General features: G+C 61.5%; 1 protein-coding gene across 4 annotated transcripts; it reads left to right on the top strand.

Moving 5' to 3' along the window:
• The first annotated feature begins 1200 nt into the window (after window positions 1-1200).
• Window positions 1201-19883, top strand: LOC119096235 (integrin beta-PS). Of its 4 annotated transcripts, none has more exons than XM_037219045.1 (16): window positions 1291-1309; window positions 2662-2733; window positions 7882-8037; window positions 8474-9006; window positions 10225-10309; window positions 11901-12071; window positions 13366-13629; window positions 14301-14456; window positions 14967-15098; window positions 15441-15680; window positions 16057-16231; window positions 16472-16578; window positions 16946-17075; window positions 17537-17680; window positions 18124-18263; window positions 18629-19883. In XM_037219045.1, the coding sequence occupies exons 3-16, from the start codon at window positions 7888-7890 to the stop codon at window positions 18692-18694; spliced, it is 2493 nt and encodes an 830-aa protein (XP_037074940.1). In that variant the 5' UTR covers window positions 1291-1309; window positions 2662-2733; window positions 7882-7887; the 3' UTR covers window positions 18695-19883. The 4 variants fall into 4 exon arrangements, with proteins under 4 accessions (XP_037074939.1, XP_037074940.1, XP_037074938.1 ...); XM_037219043.1 differs by lacking the exons at window positions 1291-1309; window positions 10225-10309 and adding exons at window positions 2013-2063; window positions 10773-10857; XM_037219042.1 differs by lacking the exon at window positions 1291-1309 and adding an exon at window positions 2013-2063.
• The last annotated feature ends 70 nt before the right edge of the window (window positions 19884-19953 follow it).

Raw genomic sequence — 19953 nt, 5'->3', positions numbered from 1 at the left:
TATATATATATATATATATATATATATATATATATATATATATATATATATATATATATATATCTCTCTCTCTCTCTCTCTCTCTCTCTCTCTCTCTCTCTCTCTCTCTCTCTCTCTCTATATCTATATCCATATATAGATATGATTGATCAACATAGAATTTCACGGTTCGACACCAACTGTAGATGGTAACTGTGGATCGGGTCAAGGATAATACAAAAATACTGAAAACGACAGAAATTATGCTTTGCGTTTCAAGCCTATGGTACCATGATCACTTCAAAACCTTAACAGTTGTTGAGCCATAGACAATATTCTTTCCTCCCCAGAAGATGGTGACCTTGGTTGAAGTCAGGTTTCCAAAAAACGCCCGAAACCACCAGAAATTGGTTGCATATAACCCCATGCACCAAGCCTTTGCGATCGAATGACACGAATCGATGCACCATGGTCGGTAATCTTTTTTCAGAATATTGGTGATCTTGTAGCAGGTCACAAATTACTAAAAACGCTCCAAGCCTCCCAAAATAAGTCTGTACACCATCCCATGATACGTACCTGCGAGATCAGCCGTCACAAAATCTTCACCAATCGATGTCCTATGGTATATGACCTATGATTTCCAGAAAGCGCTGACATTGGGGCAGGTGAAGGGTAAACAAAAATATCACGAGGATGAAAAATCGGCTTGCAGACACCTCATGCTCTAAACACACGCATTACCAATCACCGTTCGCTGGTTTTGGGCATATTTTGGTGACCTTTGACCTCACCCAAGAGCATAATCTTCTGGAAAGGATAGGGTGACGACCGTGGTACATCGACTGATGAGGGTGTTGCGGCCATTTGGTCGCAAAGGCTCAGAGCATGGAATTGTTTGCATCCAACCTTTGAGGATATCGATTTTGTGGTGATGTTTGATTTGACCCAGGATCATCATGGCATAGGATCAATGGGTTATCGACCTTGGTACATCGTTTCGTGAACTTTTATGCCAATCAGTTTGATAGGCTTGAAGTATGGGTTTATATGCGGGCTATTCTGTTGGTTTTGGGAGTTTCGGGTAGCTTTTGATCTAACACAAGGTTAGCGTATTTTGAGAAGAAAAAAGTGATCATGGTTCATACAATGGTGAGCGTGCAGTAATGATCGACTAGATGGACTCGTGGTTGGAAGGTGTCAACCGTTTTTGTCTGTCATTTAATCTCTCAAGATGGCAACGAGTTTTGGTCATCTTTGAACACAGCAAAGAAAGGGAGGGGGCGCTGGGGTGTAGCGGCTTGGCTTCATCCTATAAGAAGGCTCGAAGGTGAGGTTATTATGTTGCTTGCCTTATTGCAAATAATTGAGTCTGTGGATGTATGTCATATGGTGGAGAAGTCGTGGTGAAATGTGAAACAGTCCTTCATATTTATTGCGGCAGTCCTGGCGCGAACTACGCCCTTTCATTCTGGCCAGGGTATAATGCTAAACATGAGATGCCAGGTGGGGTTAATAGGAGGTGTTTCATGGTGCCTCTTTTTTCTGTCTCCTGCTGGCTCATACAAGGATATGCTGATAGATTTTGTGCTGGTGGGGTGTAGGGTCTGAGCTACGCTGCCTGAAATTAACTTTACAGCATCACCATTCCTTAAAACATTGGCTCACAGTGAGATCAAATAAGTTATGTCTATCAGCCAAATTAAGGTCTCAGATCGATGATAAATGAACCAAGAATGCTGCCACAATGCTATAATGGGACAGTGTACCATTTATTTGTCAAAGTCTGGCAACTAGCCATGTAGAAAGCTTTGGGTCTAGAATGGGCCTTGGTCTGTGGTTCGAGCAGCCATGCCAACAGCTTGTTCAAGAGATATTGATGCTGAATGCAGGTTAAATTTGGTGTAGTTCTGATAATATTGCAGTGACATTGCAGGAAAACTGGCTCTTCTCTTTCAAAAGCACCTGAAAAATTAAGAATCCAAGATGTCTGAAAACAACAAGATATACTCCATGACATCACCATGGTTTCTATTTGCATAGCCATTATGTCAAATTTATCATCATTCCAAGTCCAAATTAAGGTTGGTGGTTGAACTGACCCACTTCCTTTTATCTGCAAGCAAATATTTTTGTGTTGTCATAGATGAGTTTTTTGACCCATTCCCCCTGAAAGTAAAACATACATTTCTTATGTTGGCATTATATATCACCAGCAGCTGGTGCCAAACAGAGCCTTGCTCTACACATCCCCAGCCAGTGTGCTGGAATAGCCTCTTCTGTCTCCAGTTCCCTGTTAGCAGGTAGTTGACACCATGCTAAGTGGGACATTTTTAATTTCACTAATATGGGTATGGCAAGTGGCACCATGCCAAATGGGAATTTGTTCATTCCATTGATGAATGACCTCCAAATTTGTTATTTGTCACCCGCTGGTGGGTGAGTGCGTTTGATCACAGCAGCACAACTGATCATCCCCACTCCCACTGCCTCACGCCTGTCATCGACGCGCCGACATGGTGACGTCACCGACCGTCGTGTGACGTCACCGGCCATCTCCGCTGAGTCAGCTGGCGCGGCGTTAGTCACGCTTTGTCCGGTGCGGCGAGTGGGGCTGTGGCCGGGCGCTGTGTGCTCTCGTGCGGACGCGTGTGCGGCTGTGATAGACGGCCGTCCCGGCAGCGGACCGGACGAACCTGGTGCAAACAAGCGCCCGACTGTGATACCGCGTCTCGACTGGCAACCTCTGCTCCGGTGAGCGTGCTGGGCTTCTTATCAGGAGCGTGCTGATACGGAGGGGAGGAGGTGCACAGATTCGATACTGAGCAGATAGCGGCTTCCCAAAACCCGGATTGATTGTGCAGACACTTAATAAGTGTCAGCCAGCACTTAACTGTAGTAAATAACTGATAGCTATGGATAACCTAGAGGAAATCACAGGTAACTCGTAACCGGCGACGGCGCGGAGTAGACGGCGGGGCGTTTGAGCCTTTCCGCTGTCGGTGTTCCTGTCACTGATCACTGAGTCAGCCCCCGTGACGTGCTGGTGTGGACATGAAGCGTGGAGTTGAGACGAGCACCGCCGGCGCCAGCTGCGGAGTCGGCCGGCCGCCGCAGCGCGTCCACAGCGCGACGGCCGCGCCCCTGTGTGACCAGCGGTCGCCGGGACCGAGGTCGATGGTGTGGATGAGCCTGCGCCACGCTCGTTGGTAATGAGGCCGCGCTCTCTGGTGGTCGGTGCACAGGTGACCGGCTATTGGCTCTCCGATGACCAGCTGTGTCGTTAGGGTCCCGCGCGTGGGACGCTTCTCATTCACGAGGTGTGTGGGTGGGACCCGATCGTCTGCGCTTCTTCTCGGTGGCCAGATGTGTGGTTGGCGTGCTGTCGTAGGCGCCTCGTGACCATATATGTGGTTGGAATCTTTCCTGTAACTCATCGGTGACGCAGCGAGTGGTTGGCGTTATACTGTGTACGCCACATGGCGTCAGTCCTGACCACCAAGCACCAGGTTCAACTGATGTAAGCAATGCTATTCGGACACACACGCATTAAGCACCCCTGGACCTTTCCTCCTGGCCGTGCCCGGATGTCCGACGGAGGCGCGGCGCGTGCGCAGTTGCGTCACAGATAGCCGACGTAACTCATCAGAAAGAACTGCTCGGGCCGCATCCGGTGAAATCTGAACCGCGGCGAGCGCAAACAAATGACGTACGGCGCCGCCGGCCTGCCGCGTCCGGACAGCACCGGTGCTGCCGGCCTGCCGCGTCCTGCAGCTCCGGCGCCGCCGGTCTGCCGCGTCCGGACAGCACCGGCGCTGCCGGCCTGTCCCGTCCGGACAGCACCGGCGCTGCCGGCCTGTCCCGTCCGGACAGGTCCGGCGCCGCCGGCCTGTCGCGTCCGGACAGCTCCGGCGCTGCCGGCCTGTCGCGTCCTGACCTTGGCCGGCTGACCGCAGCAGCGCTGTGTTTTTGCCACAGCCACAGCGGGGCCTTGCCTGACCTCCGATGGCGCCGGTGCCGCGTCCTGGCCCAGGGTCCCCCGGCACGCTGTTGGCCGTGCGGTGGCCACGCCGTCACGAGGCTGCTGACAGCCAGCCGCCGGCGGGTGCCGCTGGACGCGTCCTGTCGCGGCCCGCTGGGTGCCAACCGTCCGGAAGCCCTGAGCTCACCCTGCCGACGGCTGACCCGGCCGATGCGGCCGTCCGCGGCGCCGGCGGCGCAGCGCAGTGCAGCACCGTCCGGCGCCGCTGCGCTGGAACGGCGTTTTTGTGCCGGCCGGGTAAGGAGGTCAGGCGTGGTCGGTCGGGCCGACGACGCCGTGCGCCGGCCGCTGGCGGCCCGACCCGGCCCGGGATGCGTGCCGACCACACAGCCGCCGCCGGGCTAATTTTACCGGCCGGCGCGGTCTGATCGGCCGAACGGACGGCGGCTGGAGCCGGGCGGCGGCGGCGGCGGCGGCGTCACCGCCCGGGCCGCAGCGTTGCGACACCGGGCGGCGCGCGTGCCTGCCGTGCGCCCCGTCTCTCTGTGTGCCGGAGCGCGTGGGCGCCGGCCGGCCGGTCCCGCGGTGGCGGTGGGGGCGGCGGCGGAGGAGGCGGCGGAGGGCGGGCTGCCGGCCTCCACCGGCCACCCGCCGCCAGCCGTCCGCCGTCCGCAGCTGGCGCCGATTCCGCCGTCTTGCCTGGCCAGCAGTGCACGGTGCAGCCGAAATGGCCGCCGCCCTCGCGGATTCGGGCGTGTTGACCGTTGCTGCGGCCGCTGGCGGCGGCTGGAGGTGCAAACTCGGCCCGCCGGCGGCCGTGCGGCCAACGGGCGGCGCTCATCGGATCGGGAACGCGGACCTGCTGCGGTGGGCGAGTCTAACGCAGCCGCCAGCCGCGCCCACGGCCGTGGCGCTTGGTGCGGAGCAGCGCAGCCGGCGGCCAACACTCGTACGGGTTTTAGAGATGCAAACCACACTCTGCGAACCAGTCCGGGCGGCTTTGAGTCACGGCTGGTCCGGCGTAAATGTAAATGGCCCGTTTGAAAGGCCGCGTGGGCTGCTGCGGCGTCATCCGGCGTGCTGGTTGGCCGTCACGGCCGCCGTCGACTGGACGTCTGCCAGCCGCGGCGCCCGGCTGGCGTACGGACCACGGTACCCACCCGCCGGAGCCGCCGGCCAGCAATCAATGGGCCGGCGAGGCTGGGCGCGATAACCGCGACTGGCGCCCGTGCTTATCGACAAATCAACACCACCCGAGCGCGAGTCTCGCGGTGAACAGGGCTGGAGTGGGTCTCCAATCTGCCCCTGGCGTCCCAGACAGGGGCGTGGCCGCAGTGCCGCCGGCCCGATACGGTGTGTTGACCGCCGACCGCTTCCGGTGGGCGGCTGCCGCTGCGGCTGAGACGCCGTGTGCAGGTGCGCCGCCGCCGCCGCCGCGCGGCGTGACGTCACCAGCCCGGCCGAGCGGCGGCGGCGGCTTTGTGTGCGGCGCGTGCTGCGGCGGGCCGACCTCGTCCCGCCGGGTCACGCCCCGCTCGGCCGACCGCTGGCTCTGAGGTCGTGGGGTGCCCGTGGACTGCGTCGGAGCAGGTAGCTGGCCGGTCCCTGGTCGCCCACACATGCGCGCGCACCGCCAGATGTGGCCGCCGCGTCCCCTCTCTCCCGCCACCGCACGGCGCGCTCCGGCCATATGGCCGACTGACGCCGCGCCTGCGGCCGGCCGTCTGCGCCTTGTTGACGATCAGCTCGTGGCGCCCCGGCCGCGATAAAGCTGTTGAACGTCGTCGCGACGTGACGTCATGGTTCCTGGGAGAGAGAACCGGCCTCGACTATGAACCTCACCGGAAGTGTTTCCTGTTTCCGTGGAACTTTGACCGCTACTTCGCCGAGCACTTGAGCGTGCTTCATATGTCGGTGAGCATTGGCTGGCGACTATCAGACCTCGCGCCGTGTCCCTGTCGTGCGCTAAGCGGACTTGACTGTGAGCCTGTCTTCAGTGCAGCCGCCAGCCGGTCTCGCCTGTTCACCGATTTCACCCGCCCGCGTCCCAGTAAGTGGCTGGCGAGCCAGTGCGAGGCGACGGCCGGGATCGTGGCGACCCGCGGGCGGCGCCGGGGCGCCTGGGCGCCGCAGCGGCAGTGCCTGCGCGACCGCCGGCGGCCGGGCGGGGACGGCGGCCCGTGCGCGCCACCATATATGGTGCGGCCGTGAAGGCCGCTCGCGGCCGCGGCGGTCGCCGCCGCCGCCGGTCGCGCCGCCGCCGCCTGGCCGCGTTCCCGATGGTGCGTTGCCGCCGCGCGCGCGCCGGAAGCGGCACCGGCAGTGCACCGGAATCGGAGCTGCCGCTCGGTGGGCGTAACGGTCGGCGCGGCCGGAGCGCGCGCCGGCGCCGGGACGGGGCGGCGCTCGGCCCGGTCCTGCTCGGCGTGTCACGGCCGGCGGTGGCGTGCGGCGGCGCCGCTGCCAAGACAATCGGCCGTCAGGCGCGCTGAGCCCAGCCGGCCGCTCCAAGCTTGCCGAGTCGGGGCATGGCTTGGCACGCGCCGGTGGTGATCTGGCATGGCTTAGCGAGACGGGGGAGGCGTTGTTTGGCGCGACAGTGGATGGGGTCGGCGGCGGATTGTCGGCTTGCGCTCCCGAGCCAGCTCCGGTCGGGACAGGCCCACCACATGTGGACCCGGAACGCGCCGAACTGTGGGAGCCCGTGTTTATTTGTCTGCCAGGCCGGTGTGTATACTCGGCCGGGTGCTTTTAGTTGCCCGCTGCCATCCCTGATGGGCGAAGAAGGACACCCTTGCTGTGTCGGCAGCCTGGGTCGGCAGTGCCGGTCGTAAGAGCACTGAGCCGTACGTGCTGTCAATGTTCGCCTCTCTTGAGTGCCCACGTTGTCCGGGTCCTCGCTTACGTCCGTCTGCAGAGCCAAGCAGTGCTCCCATCCCCCGATAATCAGCCGCCCCAGCTCTGGCTGCGGTCTGCCGTCGCTGCCGCGTGTCTGCCGCTCGCCGGTGGCCGCGTCCCATCGCAGTGACGTGACCCACGCCTCCCTGGCACCACCCGCCCGCTGTCCGCCGTCGTCCGCGGCCCGCGCGCGGAGCCCCGTCCGCAGCGGATCGCGCGTCGCCGCCGGTGCCCGCGCCCATTGCGCGGCGTCGCAGCCGACTGGAGCAGACGACACGGCGAGGCCGGGGCAGGCGGGGGACGGCACGGAGCCCTTCCCGACGGACCGGCGCTGAGACACCGGCCGGGGCAGGCGGGGGACGGCACGGAGCCCTTCCCGACGGACCGGCGCTGGGACACCGGCCGGAGCAGGCGGAGGACGCGCTGACTCACGGCTCGCGGCCGGGCCCTGTTACGGCGCGCCAGTCGGTACTGTTCCAGTCCGCCGAGCGGCGGCCGGCGGCTCAGCAGGAAGCCGACGGCTCACCCCCTTTTGGCAGTGATCGCGCCGGTTTGAGCGCAGTCAGACCGCACGTTTGCAGACAGCGGCGCGGGCCCATGAAGCCAAACGGCCATGGGACCAGCAGCCCTCACTGGCGGCGTTGTGGCATTTGATCGCGTTCGCGCCGACTTGACGCGTTGTGGACTGCGCTGATGCATTACGGGTGCCAGAGCCGTGGCGGACGATTGTTGTGGAAAATGCTGCATGCCGTGAATGGTCCAGTATGACTGGTCGAGGACAGCCTGCCGTGGCCGAGCATCACTCACCGCTGCCTCGACGGGGTCTCGTCTTGTGGCCGTCAAAGACAGTGCTGGCGCAGCGCATTGAAAGCGCCCTTTATTGGTGGTGTATGTGGCATGTGCGCTGCAGTGTGTGAATGGCACGTATTGAGTTGAGCTGACCGTGTTAACCGTTGACATCATCGATCCCCAGCCCGCGTTGAGTGATTCAGACCTAACCTCGACCGTGCCGTGCTTTCCAGCCGGCCATGTCGCTGCGCGCGCTGCTGGTGCTGGCGGTCCTGGCCGTCGCCTGGGCACAGGAGGCCGAGAAGCTGACCCAGCCGAACCCGTGCTCCTCCAAGCAGACCTGCAGCGAGTGCATGCAGACGCCCACCTGCGCGTGGTGCGCTGTCACGGTGAGTGACGGTCCGGTCAGCGGCGCTGGGGGCGCCGGCGAGTCGGACCGGTGACGCTGAGGGCGCCGGCGAGCTGGGCCGGCAGCGCGCCACTGGCCGCGCTGAGGAGGTGGTGTTGTCTGCGAGACGTCTCGTTTTGGGACGCCGGCCGTGGTCGGGCGGGCGGACTGTTGTACGTTAAGCGTGGCTGTCTGTCTCGTCTTGGCGTCGGCTTGTCTTTCGACCCAGACAGTGGCGACCGCTGATGAGGGCCGTGGGTGCTGAGGCTATTTATTCCTTGATGTGTTTAGATTTTTGATAGCCTTCGATGACCTAGGTGTAGATTTTTGATAGTCTCCGATGACATAGGTGAGTGCCTCCAGTGGAATGTCGTGGTACAGGGGTGAGCTCTGCCACCGACGAGCCTTAACCCCGCTACCCGCTGTCCGCCCAACAGAACTTCACCACCGCCGACGGCAAGCCGGCGCAGCGCTGCAACAAGGAGCAGAACTTCCTGAACGGCGCGCTCACCTGCGAGGCGGGCTTCCTCAAGACCTGGGCCAACCGCGTGCACGTGGTGCAGAACCAGACGCTGAGCAGTGTGATCGCTGCCGGCGGTGGCGCGGCCGGCGGCGCGGCTGGCGGCGCGGCGGGCGGCTCGTCCAGCGCGTCCGGCTCGTCCAGCTCGTCCAGCTCGTCCAGCAGCTCGTTCCAGGCGACGCAGATCGCGCCGCAGCGCGTGCGGATGAACCTGCGCGTGAACGAGGCGCATGACCTCAAGGTCAACTTCGCGCTGGCGCCCAACTATCCGATCGACCTCTACTACCTGATGGACCTCAGCAAGTCGATGGAGGACGACAAGGACAAACTGTCCACGCTGGGCAACCTGCTGGCGCTGGAGATGCGCAAGCTGACGTCCAACTTCCGCCTGGGCTTCGGCAGCTTCGTCGACAAGGTGGTGATGCCTTACGTCAGCACCGTCCCGGCCAAGTGAGTGGAGAGGCGTCGGCGTCGGGCGGTGGGTGTCAGGGTCTGACCTGCCCCTTAGCGGGGACGGCGTTGCCGCGCTCTTCGTGAGGTCGGCTTTGGCCACCTGTTCGTTGGGTCCTATGACTGCGAATTGGTGGCTTCTGGGTCGTCAAATCTGCTGGATGTCAAGTGTTCCAAGTGGGAGATGGATGACTTCGCGGTGGCATAGCAGCTTTTCGTCTCCCCCGCTTCTCACGCCGGAAGCGCGCTGCGCCGCGGCTGACATGTTCCCCTGTGCCTTCGTGTGCTAACTGTGCTTTAGGTGGCTCTGCGAACAATAGTTTAGGCTGGACATAGCCGCAGTGGGGACTTTTGCATTAGATCCGCAGTACTGTGCCCGTGATTTAGGGTCATGGCTTCTGTAGGGCTGTCCCGAATGAGACCGCTCCTTATCTCGTGCACCATGCCTGTTCCGCTGTACCGCGGCGCCAGGGTACTGTCCCGGCCGGGGCCGTCGCTCCTTCTCGGGGTGTCTTGATCTCCCTGTCCGGCCCAGTGGTGGGAGATCGGCGGGGCATCTGGGCCTTCTACTGCTCTGTATGCTTTTCGGCCGTGATCCTGCGCGTGGTCACGTGCCAGTTGTAGTAGTGGTGCTGTGTACACTAAATTGACAGATACGCAAGTAATGCTTAGAAAACTGGTATTTTCATTTCATACTCCTGTCAATTCGTCTGTCACGTGACATTTCTGTTACGGCCTTCAGATCAAGAACGATATCTTAATTGTGTTCAGGCTTCGCAAGACAATTGCAGCACGTAATTTTGAAATCGAGCTGTGGTAAAACGTTACGTGTGTTATCACGTGGCTTCTCTTTATCATGCGGTCTTGATTCTTGGACTTAGATATACATGCTATTCATATCTAGGTTTAAATTGGTATTTACCACCACTGGAGAGTACCTTGTTTCTTGCTTTATGAGACACTAGTTGTTCCACTAATTATGTCCCCAAAGGATAACGCTTCATGGACCGATTTTGAACCTCGCCTCAGAACCCAAGCAACTGGACTCTCATACACCGCTTACCATTGCCCCGCTGGCTCTGCTCTTCTGTTTTCTGTCCGTGCATCTCGGTCCGCCGCTTGTGACAATAGCGCCGCTTCTCCTCGTGCTTGCGCCGTCCTCCCGGGCTTCTCCCGTCCCGAGTCCCAGCTTCAACTGCGTGTGCCGCCGTTTCCAAGGTTGACTGAGCCGTGCGACGGCTGTGCCGCCCCCTACGGGTACAAGAACCACATGCGTCTCACTGGCGACACCGACGCCTTCGAAGTGAGTGGGCCGCCCGCTCGTGCTGCCCTCCAGCGGCGGCCGCCGGACGTGTGGTGCTCGCGGCGGTCGCCAGGCGGCCACAGCACGCATGCTCGATGTCGTGGTGGCGGATCGGTGCTAGCTAGCAGAGGCTGAATGACACCAGTAGCCGCTAACGTGACCGTATCGGAGCAGATCTGGTGCGCCACGTGGATGCTTTAAATGCATGTGTTGGCTGGTATTAAATCCTCCTCATGGTGTGCGTGCGAAGTCTGCGCCGAGCTCGACGGTTGCTAACGTGTATGTCGTAAGCACGATGAATGCTAACTAGTCGATTCAGCACCCTCTAGCAGACGCCCGCGGGAGCAGCAGTTGGACCAGTGGCCGGCAGATGCCTCTGGCAGGCGTTCTTCAGGCACCGCATGGCAGACGTGCAGCTGCGCCAGCGCGCCGGGCATTAACAATCCCGCTCATGTCGTTATAGTCTGGAAAGGCCGTGCACTGGATGTGAGGCTCCGTACGGATACCTGAACGCGCTCCCTCTCACCTCAGATACTGAGGCGTTCGCAGTAAGTGCTCGCCAAGCGGCCGCCGAGACGCGCGTTGCGAACGCTTGCTTTGGCGGCGGCTCGCGATTGGTGGAGCCGCCGTCGTCAGCGTCGCGCGCATCAAGCTCCACACACACTAGAATCTCTGCTTCGCCCGCGCTGTTTTTTGCTGAGTGTACAGTTTTGCTTCAGCAATCTATATGGTGTCAGGTTATGTGTAGTAGAGCAGTATAGTGGGTGAAGTTTTTCTGTAGGTGAGGGGTTGAGGGGTTGTTTCTTCCCATGGGTTGGCGGACACGTATCATGTGGTGTGTGGGTATGGTTGCGGGGAGCTTTCGTGCCCGACCACAACACTCAGGGAGACCAAGCTGCCCTTCCACGCAGTCAGCGGGCCCCGTGGATTCAACCCTTTGGAAGGCATGACCGCCAGGGCGCGGAGGGTGGCTTGAAAAGTGGGCTGCATGAGTTAATGGCTGTAAAGGGTTCAGGTGTGGTGCATGACCTAATGGGTGAGAAGCCCTGGTAAGTATTGGGCGCTTGGGTGGTGGGAACTGCTGCAGTTTTGTGCACCGTCGGGATCCATGGAGCTTTTGGTGTCTTACGGCGGTCACGGTGATCATGCGTGTATTGTTTAGAATCGAATCGTTTGTTCGCTGGCATTTTTTATGTCTCAGGTTTTAAGGCGACTGGCTAATTTTCGTTGAGTTGTATTTTATCTGCATTTCATTTCCGTTTGTCGGGACAGAGGTACTGCCTAAGATGTACTGTGTTTTTGCGCTGTAACCTGTGCTGCTGTCCAGTGAACGTAAACGGAAAGGCAGTTTGCTGTTCACTGAAGTTGTTCTTGATCACGTTTTTTCTCCTTGACTAGTCATACATACCGTATGAACCAAAGCTCTGAATCCTCGCCACCTGAGTCCCCATCCCTCAGAATACGGATGTCCCCACTGACGCATCCGGCGTAGCCCATCCGCTCGAGCCGTCCCCGCTCCGCTGGCGGTGACCTGACCTGACCTGACCTGACTGACCTGTGCCATCGCTGACCGGCCGTCGGGGGTCCGCAGCGGAAGGTGCGCGACGCCAAGGTGTCGGGTAACCTGGACGCGCCGGAGGGCGGCTTCGACGCCATCATGCAGGCGATCGTGTGCAAGGACGAGATCGCGTGGCGCAGTAACGCGCGTCGCCTGCTCGTCTTCTCGACCGACGCTGGCTTCCACTACGCCGGCGACGGCAAGGTGAGCGGCGTCGCTCGGGAGGGGGGGGGGGGGTCAAGCTCGGGCGTGGCGAGAGGTCGACAGTCGTCGCGGTAACCCCGGGGTGGGGAAGTGACGGTGGGAGCGAGGGCGTGCTGTTGGCAGTGGTGCCGTTGTGCAGCAGCAACGGGTCGGCTCGTGAGCTGGTCCTACAAGAGTACTCGCTGCGAAACAGAGCACTTCACATCAGCTTGTGATATTTGTGTATATCACAAGTCTAACTGGCGGCCTGTTTGTCCAACTGGGCTGACTGTCAGAGACCCGGCGAGCATTTTACCACGTTGTGGTGCATGTTTTGATGCACTGAGTTACGCTAAAATCGATGTATGCTTTGTGATATGGGCATGCCATCATGCCCCCTTCTCATATCTATGTTTCGGTTTCCCACTGTGACCCCCCTCGTTTTCGTGAAATTTGCTGTGGGATGAATGCGAAAAAGCTTATCGTCTTGACCGTCCATCGCCGCGCTTACGTCACGCTGTTTGGACGCGTCCGAATGTATGAATCGCCAATGTCTGCATGCCTGCATGACCTAGCCGCTGGCCGATGTGGGCAGCGTGCTTCGCTGGTTTGCCAGATTACCTCGGAGAGCCAGCTTCCTGTCCTTTCCCGCCCTTTGTCATGGCAAGGCGGAATATACACTCCCAGACACCTTTTAGCGCGCCGTCTCCATCCCGCGCCATTGCTGCTCCGGTGCCCGCTCAGGCGCGAACGCCCGCTGTGTGTGGAAGAGGTGTGCGCGTGTGGCGTGTTTGATGTTTAAAAATTGAAATTTAAGTTAAAATCGTGCTTGCAAATTGTGCTTGATTACCTTGGTTAGCATGGTTACAAGTTGTTTTAGATTTGCTGGTTTTCGTATCGATCAAGTATCTTTGGTTTGATGTTGGTGGTTGCTGATGTGATCGGAAGCATTTCGCTTTCGGGGGTCGTGCAAATTGTGCTTGATTACCTTGGTTAGCATGGTTACAAGTTGTTTTAGATTTGCTGGTTTTCGTATCGATCAAGTATCTTTGGTTTGATGTTGGTGGTTGCTGATGTGATCGGAAGCATTTCGCTTTCGGGGGTCGTAGAGTGGCACACCAATGTGGCTGTGCTGTGGCGCGTGCCGGTTTGCGGGTGCCGTGCCGTGCCGTGCCGTGCCGTGCCGTGCCGTGCCGTGCCGTGCCGTATCGTGCCGTGCCCTGCCCTGCCCTGCCGTGCCGTGCCGTGCCGTGCCGTGTCGTGCCGTGCCGTAACGGCGGAGCGCCGGTTGGTGACGGTTTGCTGTGGTCCTCAGCTGGGCGGCGTGGTTAAGCCCAACGACGGCCACTGCCACCTGGACGGGCGCGGCCGCTACACCCACTCGGACATGCTCGACTACCCGAGCGTGTCGCAGATCAACCAGAAGGTCAAGGAGAACAGCATCAACGTCATCTTCGCCGTCACGTCCGAGCAACGCGCCACCTACAACGAGCTGAGCCGGCACATCGAGGCGAGCTCGGCCGGCACGCTCTCCAACGACTCCTCCAACGTCGTCCAGCTGGTCAAGGAGCAGTACGATGTGAGTGCAGACCCGTTCAGCGCGGTGCACGCTCCAGCAGCCGCACAGTGCTGCATAAGTCATGGGCGAGCGATTCCGTTTGAGCGCTGGTGTTCAGGCTGGCGCTACGACCTGGTGCTCGTGGTTCCATGGTGGCCGTGGATGTCACCACCAAACAACGCCGCGTGATGACGCAGCTATGCGCCCCGGACCAGCCGCGCGGCAGACCGAGAACGCGCGAGGTCTGTTCGACGGCACGCTCGCGCCCGCCGCTGCCGACCGGCGTGGTCGGCGGCCGCCGCGAGACCGTGCCAGAGCACCGCGAGGGTCAGCTTTCTGCCCGTCCGACCGCACGGCGGCGCAGCATATACACCCTCGGACACTCGGACCGTCCGGCGCTGTGTTCGTGTTCGTGTGTGTTCTGCGTGCTGTATTGCGTACTGCGTATGCGTACTGCGTACACATGCGTACTGGCATGTGTCTGTCTGACTGTATGTTCGTGTCGCCGGACGGCGCCGTAATGCCAGGCTCGCCGACCGGAGTGTGACGTCATGGGCCGTGGCATGAGTGTGACGTCACGGGTCGCGGTATAAGTATGACACCACCGGCCGCGGTGTGAGTACGACACCACCGGCAGCGGGATGAATGTGACGTCACCGGCCGCGGCATGAGTGTGACGTCGCCGTCGGCAGGCCATCACGTCGTTCGTGGAGATGAAGGACAACTCGACCGAGTTCCTGCGGATCCGGTACTACTCGGCGTGCCGCGGGGACGGCCCGCCGGAGGAGACCAACCGCTGCGACGGTCTCAAGATCGGCGAGCAGGTCGACTTCACGGCTAAGATCGAGGTCAGCGGCGTGCTGGTGGACGGGGCGGCGCCGGTGGTGGCTCCTCAGAATGGACGCCGAACCCCGCCGCTCCGGCCTGGCGGTCGTAAGCCGCTCCTGAGTTTGTGGCAAGTGGACGGTGCGGCGCCGGTGGTGGCTCCTCAGAATGGACGCCGAACCCCGCCGCTCGGGCCTGGCGGTCGTAAGCCGCTCCTGAGTTTGTGGCAATGATGCAGCTGTCTCAGATGGGTGCGTTGTAACCACGCAGTCGAACGTTCGAAAGCCTAGTAACCAGCCAGCCAACCAATCAGTCAACCAAGGTCTTAAGAGCTCAGTCAAAAGGTCGGGTTACGTTATCTGCGCCTATCTTCGTGTGTCATCATAGGTTTGGAACTGGAAGAACCCTTAAGCATGCATTTTCCGATGTTATCGCTGTCCTCAATTCCGTGTGGAGCAACTGCCTGAGGGACGCTGCTCTGCCCCTCCCCGTTGGCTCGCATCGCCCTGACCGGTGCACCTTTCCGCCGCCAGCTGGTCAAGTGCCCGACGGACCCGGCGCGCTGGAACGACGTCATCGAGATCAAGCCGGCCGGCCTCAACGAGTCGCTGATCATCGACCTGGCCATGCAGTGCCAGTGCGACTGCGACCGCCCCGGCGGCCCGGTGTGTAGCCCCGCCGCGGCCAGCGCGAGGGGCGGCTACTGGAGACCGGGTGGGGGCCGGGGGTGTGCGCCTCGCGCCGGACAAGCCGCTGAAGTCGGCCTGGGACCCCGCCAACAGTGGGGACCGCGCAGTGACGTCAGTGCAGTGATGTCAGCGCTGTCACGGCGTCACCAGGCGGACCGTTAAAAGTCTGAGCTGGCGTGTGGGGCTGTGATGGCTTGAACGCCGAAGCCTGGGTTTTGCTGCAGCTATCAACTGTCGGGTATAATCCTGTGGTCGCGTCCGATCGCCGCATGCCTTATCGCCACTGACCGTGCGCCCTTCCGCCTTCCGTCCGGGCAGGGCTACAAGGAGGCGTTCCTGGCGAACGAGTGTAACTTCGCCGGCGCGCTCAAGTGCGGCAAGTGCGTGTGCGACAGCCAGCACTTCGGCGCGTACTGCGAGTGCTCGCAGAGCGACCCGAACGGCCGGCTGGGCGAGGAGCGCTGCCGGCCGGAGAACACCACCGGCATCCTGTGTCACGGTCGCGGCGAGTGTGTCTGCGGACAGTGCCAGTGCTACGCCCGGGAGAACGAGAACGAGGTGAGCGCGCAGCGGCGCCGGCGCGCGGCGGCAGCAGCGACGCGGGGTGGTAGCTGAGGGAGACGGGGTGGGAGGCATGCAGCCTTTGCCGGGGGTGCGTTGTTCGTCGTGGCGCGAAAGAAAAGCTGAAGCTGTGTCGGCGAAAGGACAGCTGGAGCTAAGCTACTCGGACAGGGCGCTCGTTCAGGGTACGCTCAGTGGTGTCATGTGTCGGTGTCGTCTGTCAGAGTCTCGGTCGGTGGTCAGGTCCAGAAGTGGTGTGTTGTTTCCGGACGTCATCCGCGGCACTTGACCTCCTCGCCCGGCGGTGCCGCTCACCCCGTGCGGCGCGCCGCTGCCGGCTGGTGTAACACGTCGCCGCGCGCCCGCCCCCCAGGTGGTGATGGGCGAGTTCTGCGAGTGCGACAACTTCTCGTGCGACCGTCACGAGAAGCTGCTGTGCTCGGGCCCCGACCACGGCAGCTGCGTGTGCGGCAGCTGCGAGTGCCTGCCCGACTGGACGGGTAACGCCTGCCAGTGTCCGGCCAGCAACGCCTCCTGCATCGCGCCAGGTGCGTGACCAGAGCCGGCCGACCGCTCGGTGGGGGGCCGCCGGCGCTGCGGGCTGGGTCCCCTGCTGTTGTGATGCAGAGACATGTCCAGGACCTGACAGCGTGCAGGCTTGTGGGTGGGATCACCATGATGTTACACCGTGCACCCAATGTCATGTACCGGAAAGCGATACGCCTGTGACAAAGCCTGAGCCTGAAGCGGTGCCGCTCCCCCTGACGCCTCGCCCTCTGTCGGCGCAGGCGAGACGCGCCAGTGCTCGGGCAGCGGCGTCTGCGACTGCGGCCAGTGCAAGTGCTTCGAGGACGAGGACGGCCGCTACTCGGGCCGCTTCTGCGAGGACTGCCCGGTGAGTGAGAGACGCCCGCCGCTGGCCCCGGCCCGGCTCCGACGCCGGCTGATCTCAGGTGGCCGGGCTGGGAGGGGTGACCGCCTGTAGCCTTCCGCGTCCGCACAGCGAGATGTGGCGTGGGGCGCAGCACAACCGTGCTCGTGTTGGGAGTCACGGCAGCGCCCATGTGTAGATACCTGCAAGACGCCCACAGTTGAGGCTCGCCTCGCCGGCCCGTCGATGCCATCAGTCACCTCGTGGCAGCGCCACAGACCGTCCCTGGGGGGGGGGAGGAGGGGGGGGGGGGGGGGGTCGACACTGTCGTGAGGCACCGCTGAGTGTGGCTGAGTGACGGTGGCGCCGCTGACCGGGGCCGCCTCCCCAGACGTGCCGCGGCAAGTGCGCCGAGTACCGGCCCTGCGTCGACTGCGTCGTCTTCGACACCGGTGACCTGAAGGACACCTGCCTGGAGAGCTGCCAGCACCTCATCATCAACAAAACGGACGTGGTGGAAGGTCCGTGCGCGATGCGCCGCCGACAGAGAGCGGCGGGTCCCCGCACTTTCTTGCATCAACGCGTCATTGAAATCAGACTGTAGCGCGGAATGTGGTGTGTAACGTGTTCTGTACTCACTGACGTACAGCTTCTTTCCAATAAGCAATTGCGCACTGTTTGTTTGTGTTTGAGTGTTTCTCCCTGAGCAGTCTGCGCTGGCGCTGTGCATTCTTGTGTCCGGTGCTCGGGCGCAGGGCGCCCTCCATTAGACGACCAGGTCCCCATCGCAAATGCAGCGTGAATGGCTGTGGAGTGATAGGACGTCTTGGGCACGCCGGGCAGTGTGTGTGTGCGCGCGCGCGCTCTCGCTGGTCCTGTTCGAACTCGGCGGACACTGCTGACGGCAGCGCACGCTGGGCAGCATGTGTGCGCGCGATCGCCGGTCCTGTTCGGACCCGGCTGACGACTGCGCCCGTTCCAGTGGAGTCGCCCGACGAGCGCATGTGCACCTTCAGCGACGAGAAGGGCTGCCGCTACCGCTTCGTCTACGGCTACGACGAGGACAACAACCCGGTGATCCGCGCCCAGGACACCAAGAAGTGCCCGCCGGCCATCAACATTCTGGGTGAGCGCGGCCGTCGGCTCGTCTCCAGGTCCCCGGTGGAGTCCAGCGGGGGATCCCGGCCGGCGGGACTGTGGGCGGCGGTGCCCTGTGAAGGAGGATGGCGCTCAGGCGGTGTAGATGCGACGTGTTTCCAGCGGTGTGTGTGTGGCCGCGCCACTCACAGGCCTGTCGCTAATGGCGAAAAGGCAGTGATAGGCAGGACGTCATCGTCGAAGGTCGTTCCTTCGGCGTGCCGATCCTTACTCTGACAGCCTAGGACACTGATCCGTGGGGGCTCAGGCGCTTGCTGTCGCCAGGATCCGCTGGCGTTGAACGGTGCGGACCAATCCCTTCTGACGCTGATCCCGCCTGAATCTGACCGCTGCTGACTTCCGACCGCCTGCTCCGTCGCTCGCCGACCCCCGCTGAGCGCGCCCCCAGCTGAGGTCGGTCGCCGCCGGCAGGTATCGTGCTGACGCTGATCGCCGCCATCGTGGTGGTCGGCATGGCCGTGCTCATGCTGTGGAAGCTGCTCACCACCATCCACGACCGGCGCGAGTATGCCAAGTGGGACTCGGAGCGCAAGATGGCCAAGTGGGACACGGTGAGTGACGAGCGCACGCCGACGCAGGGTGCGGCCGGCGGCGGCCGGCGGCGGTGGACGCGCCGGCGGCGGAGCGCGACCTCCGGCTCCGGCCCGGGTCATGGCTGGCGGCGCGCGGCCGGCGGCGGTGGACGCGCCGGCGGCGGAGCGCGACCTTTAACGGCTCCGGCCCGGGTCATGGCTGGCGCTGCGCGGCCGGCAGACTGCCGACGAGGCTTTCTCCCCGCCGGGCCTGGGTTTGCGACAGAGGTAGCCTGGCGGACTGTGCATCTATGATGGAGTGCACGGGTGCTCGCGCATTGGGTAGCGTGGTTTTTGTGCGAAGTGGGTGCGTGGGTTCACCGATGTGTCTGACGGCTCCGCAGGGCGAGAACCCGATCTACAAGCAAGCCACGTCCACCTACAAGAACCCGGCGTACGGCGGCAAATAGGCTCGCCCAGCCCCGAGACAGCCGGGAGTCGAGGACTGCCCATCCCCGCGCCCGCCGACGCTGGGCGACAGGTCGGCGCTGGTGCGCAGCCTCGCCAGACAAGCCAGCGGACCGGTGCGAATGAACTTGACGGCGGTGCAAGTGACAATAATGGCGCCCCCGTTGGCGGGCTTCGCTGCGCTCTGTCAGCATACGGCGTTGGAAGGCCTGTCATCGCGGATTCGTTTCATGAGGATTCGACATTGGTAATCTCAGCTTAGTTGTGACTGCAGTTAGCGCTCCTCTGTGTTTGGCCGCGGTGGGCGGGCGGCACCGGCCTGCCCGGAGCGGGCAGCTGACTATTCGGCGCGATGTGGCTCCTCGCCGCCGTTATGAAAATGACATCATTTGCGTGGTGCGTGTCGCTCCAGTTGTCATGTCACCGGACGATGTGGCCTCGCGATAGGCCTTGAGCTTTACACTGTTCGGACCGTGGCGCCGCCACATCACACACGGCCGGTCAGATGTGGCGCTTTTGAAGCGACGTGCCCGGCGCGCCATTTTATTTGGCGCGGGCCGCCGGTGCCCGCCCTGCGAACATCGACGGGCCATCGGGACGCGGCCTCGGCGCGTGCGAGTGCGAGAGTGGCAAGGCTAGTCGTAGGAAGAGGTGTAGTCGCAGTGTATCGGCCGATGGCGGACCGGCGGCGTCCATATTCACGCAAGATTCTGCTCACCCGAGAGCTACGCTGCTCGTGCCGGTCGGGTTGATGCCCGCTGCAGGTCTTCTTTAGGCTCGCCTGGCGGCATGCTGACTGGAAGTTTCTCGAGGTCGGTTCCCCGTGCGTGGAGCGGTTTCCTGTACCTCGCGCTCGTGGGCGTCTGTGCCTTGTAGCTATGCCTGCCATCTTACGTGTTAGGAGTAAGCCTTTGGAGCAGACTGGATCATGTCGGGCAGCCCAGGAGTAATTGATGAAGTGTGCGTGTGTGGCCGCGTAACATGAGCATGCAGCAGCAAGGTTTAATGCAACAGGGGTGTGTGGCTCGGCATTTGTGTTCTTCCAGATAGCGTCCGAAGTCTTCTACTTAACTGATGAGAAATCAATTCACGCTTGTTTTTGTAGGTGCGTGCGTGTTTCATCTGTGTGCCATACTCGTCGGTATATGTGAGCCTTGTCAGTTTTATATAATATATTAACTTTAATATTCATATAGCTTGTTTCGTCATAGGCGATGGTCGGCGGAGGCTGCTGAGTTGGCTGTCTGGGCCAGGCGGCCGA

Source organism: Pollicipes pollicipes, unplaced genomic scaffold, assembly GCF_011947565.3.
Source record: "Pollicipes pollicipes isolate AB1234 unplaced genomic scaffold, Ppol_2.1 Scaffold_4295;HRSCAF=5057_pilon_pilon_pilon, whole genome shotgun sequence".
In the NCBI taxonomy this organism is placed as follows: domain Eukaryota; kingdom Metazoa; phylum Arthropoda; class Thecostraca; order Pollicipedomorpha; family Pollicipedidae; genus Pollicipes; species Pollicipes pollicipes.
The sequence above is the reverse complement of the archived record's forward strand: the minus strand, read 5'-3'. Positions and strand labels throughout refer to the sequence as shown.